The 12,952-nt window shown below is 56.3% G+C and overlaps 1 protein-coding gene across 2 annotated transcripts in view; it reads left to right on the plus strand.

Moving 5' to 3' along the window:
* The first annotated feature begins 758 nt into the window (after positions 1–758).
* Positions 759–12,952, plus strand: part of PTPRN (protein tyrosine phosphatase receptor type N) — an 83,922-nt gene continuing 71,728 nt past the window's right edge. For both annotated transcript variants that reach the window (XM_073545465.1, XM_073545466.1), the window contains exon 1: positions 759–1,001. In XM_073545465.1, coding sequence (XP_073401566.1) covers positions 917–1,001 — 85 coding nt within the window. In that variant the 5' untranslated portion in view covers positions 759–916. The remainder of the gene's footprint in view (positions 1,002–12,952) is intronic.

Genomic DNA, 12,952 nt, shown 5'->3' on the forward strand with positions numbered 1-12,952 from the left:
AGGGTATTTAGTCGATACGTTTTTTGCAAAAAATATATACCAAGCTGCTCCACCACGTCACGGTAACCCTTCACGGAGCAGTCCCTATCTAATGTATTTAAAACCTGAACATGTGAACAGTGTCTAAATGAACAGGATACAGACAAGTGCCTCTTGTATATGGGCTTGTGGTTTATGGCAGCTCATTTATGTGCATGTCACACAAGAGAGGGGTGGGGTCTCCCAAACCGTGCTGACCACCCAATGGCTGAAATACAACAAGAAAACACAAAATGACAAATTTGCAAAAAATACTCTGCCATAAACCACAAGCCCATATACTAGGAGGTGCCTGCCGTCCCTAACATAGATAGATAGATAATAGATAGATGATAGATAGATAATAGGTAGATGATAGATAGATAGATAGATGATAGATAGATAATAGATAGATGATAGATAATAGACAGATAATAGGTAGATGATAGATAGATAGATGATAGATCGATATACAGTAGAGATAGATAGATAATAGATAGTAACTCAGCTGTGTTCAGGGTTTGTGTTGATGTGGGCGGGTCAGGTGACGGGTCTTAGGCGGGGTTGGGTGACAGAGGGGTTAACTCTGGGCGTGGCTGTGCGGCTGGAGGCGCTCTCTGGGCGGGGCTTTGCAGGTGGGGGCGGCCTCTGGGCGGAGCTGTGCTGCTGGAGGACGTGGCTTTGCAGCTGGTGGCGGGGCTGTGCTATTGGAGGGCGGGGCTTCGCAGCTGGGGGCGGTCTCTGGGCGGGGCTGTGCTCCGCCGCGCACTCTCCGCCGCTGTCCGTGGTGCTGGAGCGGCCGCGCTGCTGCTGGTCTCCGGGGGTCTCCGCGTTTCGGGCTCACGATGCTCCCCGCGCTGTGAGGCTGCTCCGGTGCCGGGGCCCCTCGTACACCAGGATGCGGCTCTCTGCAGGGACCGTGCTCTGCCTGCTGCTCCTCACCTGCTGCTGCCATCACAGGGGCCTGGGGGCCCGGAGCCATGGTGAGTACCGGGACGAGGGTCTCCTCTCCACCCCGCGCTCTTCTCTCCACATTACCTTCCCGGCTGCTGCAGAACCTCTTCAGGATCCTCCCACAGAGGTGTTTATGAGCGGTATTCATATTAGAGGGGGGGTAAATGGCGCCCCCTATAGAGCGGGCAGCGTCTCCCCCTCTATAGGGTCCTGATCACAGGAGAGGGGGTGATGGGGAGCTGCTGTCCTCCTCTGCTGGGCCTCCTCCCTCCCTGTGCACCTGCATGGCATGGCTGCTGCAGAACCTCTTCATCCTGTATCTTCTCCTCCTCCTTGCAGCCAGTACAGATACCTGAGGACCCTGGTGCTCAGCAGGCATTGGGGCACAGTATCCCCCGTACCTCCCCAGCTGCTGCAGAACTTCACTGCTCCCCACTGTTACACTGTGTGTATGAGAGCATGTCTGCCTATGAGGGGCTCAGACACAGACCCCCGGGGCGAGGCTGATTATCCATGGGGGGAGGAGGGGGCTCCTGACACTTCTCCCAACTTTTTAGTTTTTCCTACTTTTTGATTTATAATCAATGGGATGATGAGGGTGATACTTCTAGGGAAGGCTTCTCTACTGTAAGAGCAGAGATTGATCTTCCTGCATAGGGAATGTGATGGGGGTCCATACAAACCCCTGACTTATTGCTGAGCTCCATTGCTGTTAGAGTGGGGACCCCCAATTACTTGTTACACCCCCCAGGTCAAACGTTTGGATCTTCTGATGAGGAGATGACGTGGCTGTGGGGAGGGTCTCACTGGGGGGTGTCTGTCTGTCATATATGTTTTTTTGCAGGTTGGTTTTATTTGCCTTTTTGTATCAATTTGTTGTTTTTTTCTTTGTAAATTTAAATAGAATAAATAGAAAATGGTAAACAAAGTATCTGGTGCAGAAAGTGGGATTCTAATGTCAGGGGGAGGAGGACATGCGCCCGGTGTGAGGTGAGGACCACAACTATGAAATGGGTATATAGTATATACCTCACAGCTGTCGCCCACACGTCATTCAGCCCCCGCTCTCCTCCACTATCAGCATAAAGTAAGGACACACATGGTCTCCAGACCCCTATGATGCCGGTGATATCAGGGGACCGTTCAGCTGTAGTGAATATTATATCAACTTTAACCATTTATTGACTTATTTCTTATGTTAAATGTAATAAGACCCTGCCCTGCGTCAGACCCCCCACATATGTGAGGAGGCTGAGCTGCCAGGAGCCCCCAATACCTTAGAACAGGTTCTTCCTACATTTTATGGTGATTCATGGATGCAGAGAATTGCATTTGTTGGTCGCTTTGCCTCTGCTGAGAGACTAGATGGCAGGGGTTAATTTTCACAGTCACCCCCCCCCAGCACTTTTTGAGTTAATGGTGAACATCAGGTGAGGTTTATTTTGGTGACTGGTATTCTTTAGGCAATATTTATTCCATACGTACCACGAAAAGCTTCCTTTGTGTGAAATTATCTTTATTGGTTTTTCTTTATGGGGGGGGGGGGGCAGTACAGATACACTGGCAGACATATACAGAAAGCAAGAACAATGTATGCGGCCAAATAGCTCATCATAGTGCACATTTCCACCTACTTTGGAGGTGGCATTGGCCCCCTTTACCTCTCGGACCCCTGTGCGTCCGCACAGGTTGCACCAGTGATATGTCCACCCCTGCTAGGTCAGTTAATGCTTAGCTGTCTGAATGCTGTATGCATTATACAGATGTAGCAGAGCTGAAATTGCTCTATACAGTAAGTATTTGTTTGTTCCATAGTATAACTCAATGAGGTCAGATAAGAGTGTAGGTTTCATTGCAGTCCTATGTAAAAGTACAGTGTCTAATCAAAATAAAGGGTCAGGGGCATACTAATTATTTGGGCGTTAGGGCAGAGACTGAAGACCCCATGCCAGATGGGACTTTTAGCTTTTTTGTCATTTCGCATTCCTCAAAGGGGCTTCCATAAAGTAATGGCTTATTGCTAGAATGTATTATGATGTTCTCAGTGGCGGATTATAATGAGGTCAATTTGGGCAGTTGCCCCGGGCCCAGTGGGGTTAAGGGGCCCACAGCCCAGGCCAGTAAATTGCCCCATTATAATCCGCCACCGCGCAGGGCCGGATTATAGGCAGGGCAGGCGGGGCTTCAGCCCCGGGGCCCCCACCACAAGAGCTTCTAAGGGGGCCCCCACCACATTCCTGCTGGCTGCTGCAATGGCACTCCATCTTCTCCCCACCTAAAAGTGAGTGACCGTGGGGGCGGCATTATGTGCTCTGCTACCAGCAGCATCTACAAGTAGCCTGAACGCTGATACTGCTGGTAGCGTGCAAAGGCTTGTGATGAGATCACAGGAGGTAAGGTGTCAGGACCCCCGATCATGTGACCCCTGTCTCCTCCCCTCCTGTGACCTCATCACAGGTCCTGTGCGCACAGAGCACTGAGAGCAGCCATGTATGTGGAGTGCGGCTCTGCGGGTGGAGGCTCCATTATTCTCTATGTGGAGTGCGGCTCTGCGGGTGGAGGTCGGTGCTGGAGGCTCCATTATTCTGTATGTGGAGTGCGGCTCTGCGGGTGGAGGTCGGTGCTGGAGGCTCCATTATTCTCTATGTAGAGTGCGGCTCTGCAGGTGGAGGTCGGTGCTGGAGGCTCCATTATTCTCTATGTGGAGTGCGGCTCTGCGGGTGGAGGTCGGTGCTGGAGGCTCCATTATTCTCTATGTAGAGTGCGGCTCTGCAGGTGGAGGTCGGTGCTGGAGGCTCCATTATTCTCTATGTGGAGTGCGGCTCTGCGGGTGGAGGTAGGTGCTGGAGGCTCCATTATTCTCTATGTGGAGTGCGGCTCTGCGGGTGGAGGTCGGTGCTGGAGGCTCCATTATTCTCTATGTAGAGTGCGGCTCTGCGGGTGGAGGTCGGTGCTGGAGGCTCCATTATTCTCTATGTGGAGTGCGGCTCTGCGGGTGGAGGTCGGTGCTGGAGGCTCCATTATTCTCTATGTGGAGTGCGGCTCTGCGGGTGGAGGTCGGTGCTGGAGGCTCCATTATTCTCTATGTGGAGTGCGGCTCTGCGGGTGGAGGTCGGTGCTGGAGGCTCCATTATTCTCTATGTGGAGTGCGGCTCTGCGAGTGGAGGTCGGTGCTGGAGGCCCCATTATTCTCTATGTGGAGTGCGGCTCTGCAGGTGGAGGTCGGTGCTGGAGGCTCCATTATTCTCTATGTGGAGTGCGGCTCTGCGGGTGGAGGTCGGTGCTGGAGGCTCCATTATTCTCTATGTGGAGTGCGGCTCTGCGGGTGGAGGTCGGTGCTGGAGGCCCCATTATTCTCTATGTAGAGTGCGGCTCTGCGGGTGGAGGTCGGTGCTGGAGGCCCCATTATTCTCTATGTGGAGTGCGGCTCTGCGGGTGGAGGTCGGTGCTGGAGGCTCCATTATTCTCTATGTGGAGTGGGGCTCTGCGGGTGGAGGTAGGTGCTGGAGGCTCCATTATTCTCTATGTGGAGTGGGGCTCTGCGGGTGGAGGTCGGTGCTGGAGGCTCCATTATTCTCTATGTGGAGTGCGGTTGGAGGTCGGTGCTGGAGGCTCCATTATTCTCTATGTGGAGTGCGGCTCTGCGGGTGGAGGTCGGTGCTGGAGGCCCCATTATTCTCTATGTGGAGTGCGGCTCTGCGGGTGGAGGTCGGTGCTGGAGGCTCCATTATTCTCTATGTGGAGTGCGGCTCTGCGGGTGGAGGTAGGTGCTGGAGGCTCCATTATTCTCTATGTGGAGTGGGGCTCTGCGGGTGGAGGTCGGTGCTGGAGGCTCCATTATTCTCTATGTGGAGTGCGGTTGGAGGTCGGTGCTGGAGGCCCCATTATTCTCTATGTAGAGTGCGGCTCTGCGGGTGGAGGTCGGTGCTGGAGGCCCCATTATTCTCTATGTGGAGTGCGGCTCTGCGGGTGGAGGTCGGTGCTGGAGGCCCCATTATTCTCTATGTAGAGTGCGGCTCTGCGGGTGGAGGTCGGTGCTGGAGGCCCCATTATTCTCTATGTGGAGTGCGGCTCTGCGGGTGGAGGTCGGTGCTGGAGGCTCCATTATTCTCTATGTGGAGTGTGGCTCTGCGGGTGGAGGTCGGTGCTGGAGGCTCCATTATTCTCTATGTGGAGTGCGGCTCTGCGGGTGGAGGTAGGTGCTGGAGGCTCCATTATTCTCTATGTGGAGTGCGGCTCTGCGGGTGGAGGTCGGTGCTGGAGGCTCCATTATTCTCTATGTGGAGTGGGGCTCTGCGGGTGGAGGTCGGTGCTGGAGGCTCCATTATTCTCTATGTGGAGTGCGGGTGGAGGTCGGTGCTGGAGGCTCCATTATTCTCTATGTGGAGTGCGGCTCTGCGGGTGGAGGTCGGTGCTGGAGGCTCCATTATTCTCTATGTGGAGTGCGGCTCTGCGGGTGGAGGTCGGTGCTGGAGGCTCCATTATTCTCTATGTGGAGTGCGGCTCTGCGGGTGGAGGTCGGTGCTGGAGGCTCCATTATTCTCTATGTGGAGTGCGGCTCTGCGGGTGGAGGTCGGTGCTGGAGGCTCCATTATTCTCTATGTGGAGTGCGGCTCTGCGGGTGGAGGTCGGTGCTGGAGGCTCCATTATTCTCTATGTGGAGTGCGGCTCTGCGAGTGGAGGTCGGTGCTGGAGGCCCCATTATTCTCTATGTGGAGTGCGGCTCTGCGGGTGGAGGTCGGTGCTGGAGGCCCCATTATTCTCTATGTAGAGTGCGGCTCTGCGGGTGGAGGTCGGTGCTGGAGGCCCCATTATTCTCTATGTGGAGTGCGGCTCTGCGGGTGGAGGTCGGTGCTGGAGGCTCCATTATTCTCTATGTGGAGTGCGGCTCTGCGGGTGGAGGTAGGTGCTGGAGGCTCCATTATTCTCTATGTGGAGTGGGGCTCTGCGGGTGGAGGTCGGTGCTGGAGGCTCCATTATTCTCTATGTGGAGTGCGGTTGGAGGTCGGTGCTGGAGGCTCCATTATTCTCTATGTGGAGTGCGGCTCTGCGGGTGGAGGTCGGTGCTGGAGGCTCCATTATTCTCTATGTGGAGTGCGGCTCGGCGGGTGGAGGTAGGTGCTGGAGGCTCCATTATTCTCTATGTGGAGTGCGGCTCTGCGGGTGGAGGTAGGTGCTGGAGGCTCCATTATTCTCTATGTGGAGTGGGGCTCTGCGGGTGGAGGTCGGTGCTGGAGGCTCCATTATTCTCTATGTGGAGTGCGGCTCTGCGGGTGGAGGTTGGTGCTGGAGGCTCCATTATTCTCTATGTGGAGTGCGGCTCTGCGGGTGGAGGTCGGTGCTGGAAGCTCCATTATTCTCTATGTGGAGTGCGGCTCTGCGGGTGGAGGTCGGTGCTGGAGGCTCCATTATTCTCTATGTGGAGTGCGGCTCTGCGGGTGGAGGTCGGTGCTGGAGGCTCCATTATTCTCTATGTGGAGTGCGGCTCTGCGAGTGGAGGTCGGTGCTGGAGGCTCCATTATTCTCCATGTGGAGTGCGGCTCTGCGGGTGGTGATTGGTGCTGGTGGCTCCATTATTCTCTATGTGGAGTGCGGCTCTGCGGGTGGAGGTCGGTGCTGGAGGCTCCATTATTCTCTATGTAGAGTGTGGCTCTGCGGGTGGAGGTCGGTGCCGGAGGCTCCATTATTCTCTATGTGGAGTGTGGCTCTGCGGGTGGAGGTCGGTGCTGGAGGCCCCATTATTCTCTATGTGGAGTGCGGCTCTGCGGGTGGAGGTCGGTGCTGGAGGCTCCATTATTCTCTATGTAGAGTGCGGCTCTGCAGGTGGAGGTCGGTGCTGGAGGCTCCATTATTCTCTATGTGGAGTGCGGCTCTGCGGGTGGAGGTAGGTGCTGGAGGCTCCATTATTCTCTATGTGGAGTGCGGCTCTGCGGGTGGAGGTCGGTGCTGGAGGCTCCATTATTCTCTATGTAGAGTGCGGCTCTGCGGGTGGAGGTCGGTGCCGGAGGCTCCATTATTCTCTATGTGGAGTGCGGCTCTGCGGGTGGAGGTCGGTGCTGGAGGCTCCATTATTCTCTATGTGGAGTGTGGCTCTGCGGGTGGAGGTCAGTGCTGGAGGCTCCATTATTCTCTATGTGGAGTGCGGCTCTGCGGGTGGAGGTCGGTGCTGGAGGCCCCATTATTCTCTATGTGGAGTGCGGCTCTGAGGGTGGAGGTCGGTGCTGGAGGCTCCATTATTCTCTATGTGGAGTGCGGCTCTGCGGGTGGAGGTCAGTGCTGGAGGCTCCATTATTCTCTATGTGGAGTGCGGCTCTGAGGGTGGAGGTCGGTGCTGGAGGCTCCATTATTCTGTATGTGGAGTGCTGCTCTGCGGGTGGAGGTCAGTGCTGGAGGCTCCATTATTCTCTATGTGGAGTGCGGCTCTGCGGGTGGAGGTCGGTGCTGGAGGCCCCATTATTCTCTATGTAGAGTGCGGCTCTGCGGGTGGAGGTCGGTGCTGGAGGCCCCATTATTCTCTATGTGGAGTGCGGCTCTGCGGGTGGAGGTCGGTGCTGGAGGCCCCATTATTCTCTATGTAGAGTGCGGCTCTGCGGGTGGAGGTCGGTGCTGGAGGCCCCATTATTCTCTATGTGGAGTGCGGCTCTGCGGGTGGAGGTCGGTGCTGGAGGCTCCATTATTCTCTATGTGGAGTGTGGCTCTGCGGGTGGAGGTCGGTGCTGGAGGCTCCATTATTCTCTATGTGGAGTGCGGCTCTGCGGGTGGAGGTAGGTGCTGGAGGCTCCATTATTCTCTATGTGGAGTGCGGCTCTGCGGGTGGAGGTCGGTGCTGGAGGCTCCATTATTCTCTATGTGGAGTGGGGCTCTGCGGGTGGAGGTCGGTGCTGGAGGCTCCATTATTCTCTATGTGGAGTGCGGGTGGAGGTCGGTGCTGGAGGCTCCATTATTCTCTATGTGGAGTGCGGCTCTGCGGGTGGAGGTCGGTGCTGGAGGCTCCATTATTCTCTATGTGGAGTGCGGCTCTGCGGGTGGAGGTCGGTGCTGGAGGCTCCATTATTCTCTATGTGGAGTGCGGCTCTGCGGGTGGAGGTCGGTGCTGGAGGCTCCATTATTCTCTATGTGGAGTGCGGCTCTGCGGGTGGAGGTCGGTGCTGGAGGCTCCATTATTCTCTATGTGGAGTGCGGCTCTGCGGGTGGAGGTCGGTGCTGGAGGCTCCATTATTCTCTATGTGGAGTGCGGCTCTGCGAGTGGAGGTCGGTGCTGGAGGCCCCATTATTCTCTATGTGGAGTGCGGCTCTGCGGGTGGAGGTCGGTGCTGGAGGCCCCATTATTCTCTATGTAGAGTGCGGCTCTGCGGGTGGAGGTCGGTGCTGGAGGCCCCATTATTCTCTATGTGGAGTGCGGCTCTGCGGGTGGAGGTCGGTGCTGGAGGCTCCATTATTCTCTATGTGGAGTGCGGCTCTGCGGGTGGAGGTAGGTGCTGGAGGCTCCATTATTCTCTATGTGGAGTGGGGCTCTGCGGGTGGAGGTCGGTGCTGGAGGCTCCATTATTCTCTATGTGGAGTGCGGGTGGAGGTCGGTGCTGGAGGCTCCATTATTCTCTATGTGGAGTGCGGCTCTGCGGGTGGAGGTCGGTGCTGGAGGCTCCATTATTCTCTATGTGGAGTGCGGCTCTGCGGGTGGAGGTAGGTGCTGGAGGCTCCATTATTCTCTATGTGGAGTGCGGCTCTGCGGGTGGAGGTAGGTGCTGGAGGCTCCATTATTCTCTATGTGGAGTGGGGCTCTGCGGGTGGAGGTCGGTGCTGGAGGCTCCATTATTCTCTATGTGGAGTGCGGCTCTGCGGGTGGAGGTTGGTGCTGGAGGCTCCATTATTCTCTATGTGGAGTGCGGCTCTGCGGGTGGAGGTCGGTGCTGGAAGCTCCATTATTCTCTATGTGGAGTGCGGCTCTGCGGGTGGAGGTCGGTGCTGGAGGCTCCATTATTCTCTATGTGGAGTGCGGCTCTGCGGGTGGAGGTCGGTGCTGGAGGCTCCATTATTCTCTATGTGGAGTGCGGCTCTGCGAGTGGAGGTCGGTGCTGGAGGCTCCATTATTCTCCATGTGGAGTGCGGCTCTGCGGGTGGTGATTGGTGCTGGTGGCTCCATTATTCTCTATGTGGAGTGCGGCTCTGCGGGTGGAGGTCGGTGCTGGAGGCTCCATTATTCTCTATGTGGAGTGCGGCTCTGCGGGTGGAGGTCGGTGCTGGAGGCTCCATTATTCTCTATGTGGAGTGTGGCTCTGCGGGTGGAGGTCGGTGCTGGAGGCTCCATTATTCTCTATGTAGAGTGTGACTCTGCGGGTGGAGGTCGGTGCTGGAGGCTCCATTATTCTCTATGTGGAGTGCGGCTCTGCGGGTGGAGGTCGGTGCTGGAGGCCCCATTATTCTCTATGTGGAGTGCGGCTCTGCGGGTGGAGGTCGGTGCTGGAGGCCCCATTATTCTCTATGTAGAGTGCGGCTCTGCGGGTGGAGGTCGGTGCTGGAGGCCCCATTATTCTCTATGTGGAGTGCGGCTCTGCGGGTGGAGGTCGGTGCTGGAGGCTCCATTATTCTCTATGTGGAGTGTGGCTCTGCGGGTGGAGGTCGGTGCTGGAGGCTCCATTATTCTCTATGTGGAGTGCGGCTCTGCGGGTGGAGGTAGGTGCTGGAGGCTCCATTATTCTCTATGTGGAGTGCGGCTCTGCGGGTGGAGGTCGGTGCTGGAGGCTCCATTATTCTCTATGTGGAGTGGGGCTCTGCGGGTGGAGGTCGGTGCTGGAGGCTCCATTATTCTCTATGTGGAGTGCGGGTGGAGGTCGGTGCTGGAGGATCCATTATTCTCTATGTGGAGTGCGGCTCTGCGGGTGGAGGTCGGTGCTGGAGGCTCCATTATTCTCTATGTGGAGTGCGGCTCTGCGGGTGGAGGTCGGTGCTGGAGGCTCCATTATTCTCTATGTGGAGTGCGGCTCTGCGGGTGGAGGTCGGTGCTGGAGGCTCCATTATTCTCTATGTGGAGTGCGGCTCTGCGGGTGGAGGTCGGTGCTGGAGGCTCCATTATTCTCTATGTGGAGTGCGGCTCTGCGAGTGGAGGTCGGTGCTGGAGGCCCCATTATTCTCTATGTGGAGTGCGGCTCTGCGGGTGGAGGTCGGTGCTGGAGGCCCCATTATTCTCTATGTAGAGTGCGGCTCTGCGGGTGGAGGTCGGTGCTGGAGGCTCCATTATTCTCTATGTGGAGTGCGGCTCTGCGGGTGGAGGTCGGTGCTGGAGGCTCCATTATTCTCTATGTGGAGTGGGGCTCTGCGGGTGGAGGTCGGTGCTGGAGGCTCCATTATTCTCTATGTGGAGTGCGGCTCTGCGGGTGGAGGTAGGTGCTGGAGGCTCCATTATTCTCTATGTGGAGTGGGGCTCTGCGGGTGGAGGTCGGTGCTGGAGGCTCCATTATTCTCTATGTGGAGTGCGGGTGGAGGTCGGTGCTGGAGGCTCCATTATTCTCTATGTGGAGTGCGGGTGGAGGTCGGTGCTGGAGGCTCCATTATTCTCTATGTGGAGTGCGGCTCTGCGGGTGGAGGTCGGTGCTGGAGGCTCCATTATTCTCTATGTGGAGTGTGGCTCTGCGGGTGGAGGTCGGTGCTGGAGGCTCCATTATTCTCTATGTGGAGTGGGGCTCTGCGGGTGGAGGTCGGTGCTGGAGGCTCCATTATTCTCTATGTGGAGTGCGGCTCTGCGGGTGGAGGTCGGTGCTGGAGGCTCCATTATTCTCTATGTGGAGTGCGGCTCTGCGGGTGGAGGTCGGTGCTGGAGGCTCCATTATTCTCTATGTGGAGTGCGGCTCTGCGGGTGGAGGTCGGTGCTGGAGGCTCCATTATTCTCTATGTGGAGTGCGGCTCTGCGGGTGGAGGTCGGTGCTGGAGGCTCCATTATTCTCTATGTGGAGTGCGGCTCTGCGAGTGGAGGTCGGTGCTGGAGGCCCCATTATTCTCTATGTGGAGTGTGGCTCTGCGTGTGGAGGTCGGTGCTGGAGGCCCCATTATTCTCTATGTAGAGTGCGGCTCTGCGGGTGGAGGTCGGTGCTGGAGGCTCCATTATTCTCTATGTGGAGTGCGGCTCTGCGGGTGGAGGTAGGTGCTGGAGCCCCCATTATTCTCTATGTGGAGTGCGGCTCTGCGGGTGGAGGTCGGTGCTGGAGGCTCCATTATTCTCTATGTGGAGTGCGGCTCTGCGGGTGGAGGTAGGTGCTGGAGGCTCCATTATTCTCTATGTGGAGTGGGGCTCTGCGGGTGGAGGTCGGTGCTGGAGGCTCCATTATTCTCTATGTGGAGTGCGGGTGGAGGTCGGTGCTGGAGGCTCCATTATTCTCTATGTGGAGTGCGGGTGGAGGTCGGTGCTGGAGGCTCCATTATTCTCTATGTGGAGTGCGGCTCTGCGGGTGGAGGTCGGTGCTGGAGGCTCCATTATTCTCTATGTGGAGTGTGGCTCTGCGGGTGGAGGTCGGTGCTGGAGGCTCCATTATTCTCTATGTGGAGTGGGGCTCTGCGGGTGGAGGTCGGTGCTGGAGGCCCCATTATTCTCTATGTGGAGTGCGGCTCTGCAGGTGGAGGTCGGTCCCGGAGGCTCCATTATTCTCTATGTGGAGTGCGGCTCTGCGGGTGGAGGTCGGTGCTGGAGGCTCCATTATTCTCTATGTGGAGTGCGGCTCTGCGGGTGGAGGTCGGTGCTGGAGGCCCCATTATTCTCTATGTGGAGTGCGGCTCTGCGGGTGGAGGTCGGTGCTGGAGGCTCCATTATTCTCTATGTGGAGTGGGGCTCTGCGGGTGGAGGTCGGTGCTGGAGGCTCCATTATTCTCTATGTGGAGTGCGGCTCTGCGGGTGGAGGTCGGTGCTGGAGGCTCCATTATTCTCTATGTAGAGTGCGGCTCTGTGGGTGGAGGTCGGTGCTGGAGGCTCCATTATTCTCTATGTGGAGTGCGGCTCTGTGGGTGGAGGTCGGTGCTGGAGGCTCCATTACTCTCTATGTGGAGTGCGGCTCTGTGGGTGGAGGTCGGTGCTGGAGGCTCCATTACTCTCTATGTGGAGTGCGGCTCTGTGGGTGGAGGTCGGTGCTGGAGGCTCCATTACTCTCTATGTGGAGTGCGGCTCTGTGGGTGGAGGTCGGTGCTGGAGGCTCCATTAATCTCTATGTGGAGTGCGGCTCTGTGGGTGGAGGTCGGTGCTGGAGGCTCCATTATTCTCTATGTGGAGTGCGGCTCTGCGGGTGGAGGTCGGTGCTGGAGGCTCCATTATTCTCTATGTGGAGTGCGGCTCTGCGGGTGGAGGTCGGTGCTGGAGGCCCCATTATTCTCTATGTAGAGTGTGGCTCTACGATTCGTGACCCCCGTCACGTGACGAGGGGGGCCCACAGAGTCTGAACTGCCCCGGGCCCTGGCTACCCTTAATCCACCCCTGGATGTTCTTGATCCAGAAGGGAATCCAATCATTCCTGACAATAAAGGGGATGTAACACTGTTGTGTGGTTATGTGGTCTCAGGTGGCGAGAGGAGGATACAGCTGTACTAGAGATCAATAGCGGTCAGACTCGCACCAGACATGAAGTGATCACATAGTGTAACAAGACCCTATCACTTTATGAGATGGAAAAATTCCTTTAAGTTTTAAAATCAGGACGTACAAAACTAAAAAAAAGCAAGAGATTATAAGTTTATGATAAAGGTCTTTTGCGATCGCTTGCAGCGCAGCCCTGTAAAGATTGAGTCCAGGATTGGTAAATTTGCCCAATTGTAAATTTACAGTCCACATTTATGGTCCCTCTTGTAAATCCGTGGTCCATCTTAGCATGGGTCACACAGACTGTTGTCACTGCCATTAGCCCCCCCCCGAAAAAAAGCAAATATATAATAACATAATAGTGATTAGTATAGAAAAGAGGAATCTTCCCCTGTCCCGGGATAGTGAGGAGGATGATTTCGT

The sequence above is a fragment of the Dendrobates tinctorius genome, unplaced genomic scaffold (genome assembly GCF_039654945.1).
Source record: "Dendrobates tinctorius isolate UK_male_01 unplaced genomic scaffold, ASM3965494v1 ptg000143l, whole genome shotgun sequence".
Taxonomy (NCBI): Eukaryota; Metazoa; Chordata; class Amphibia; order Anura; family Dendrobatidae; genus Dendrobates; species Dendrobates tinctorius.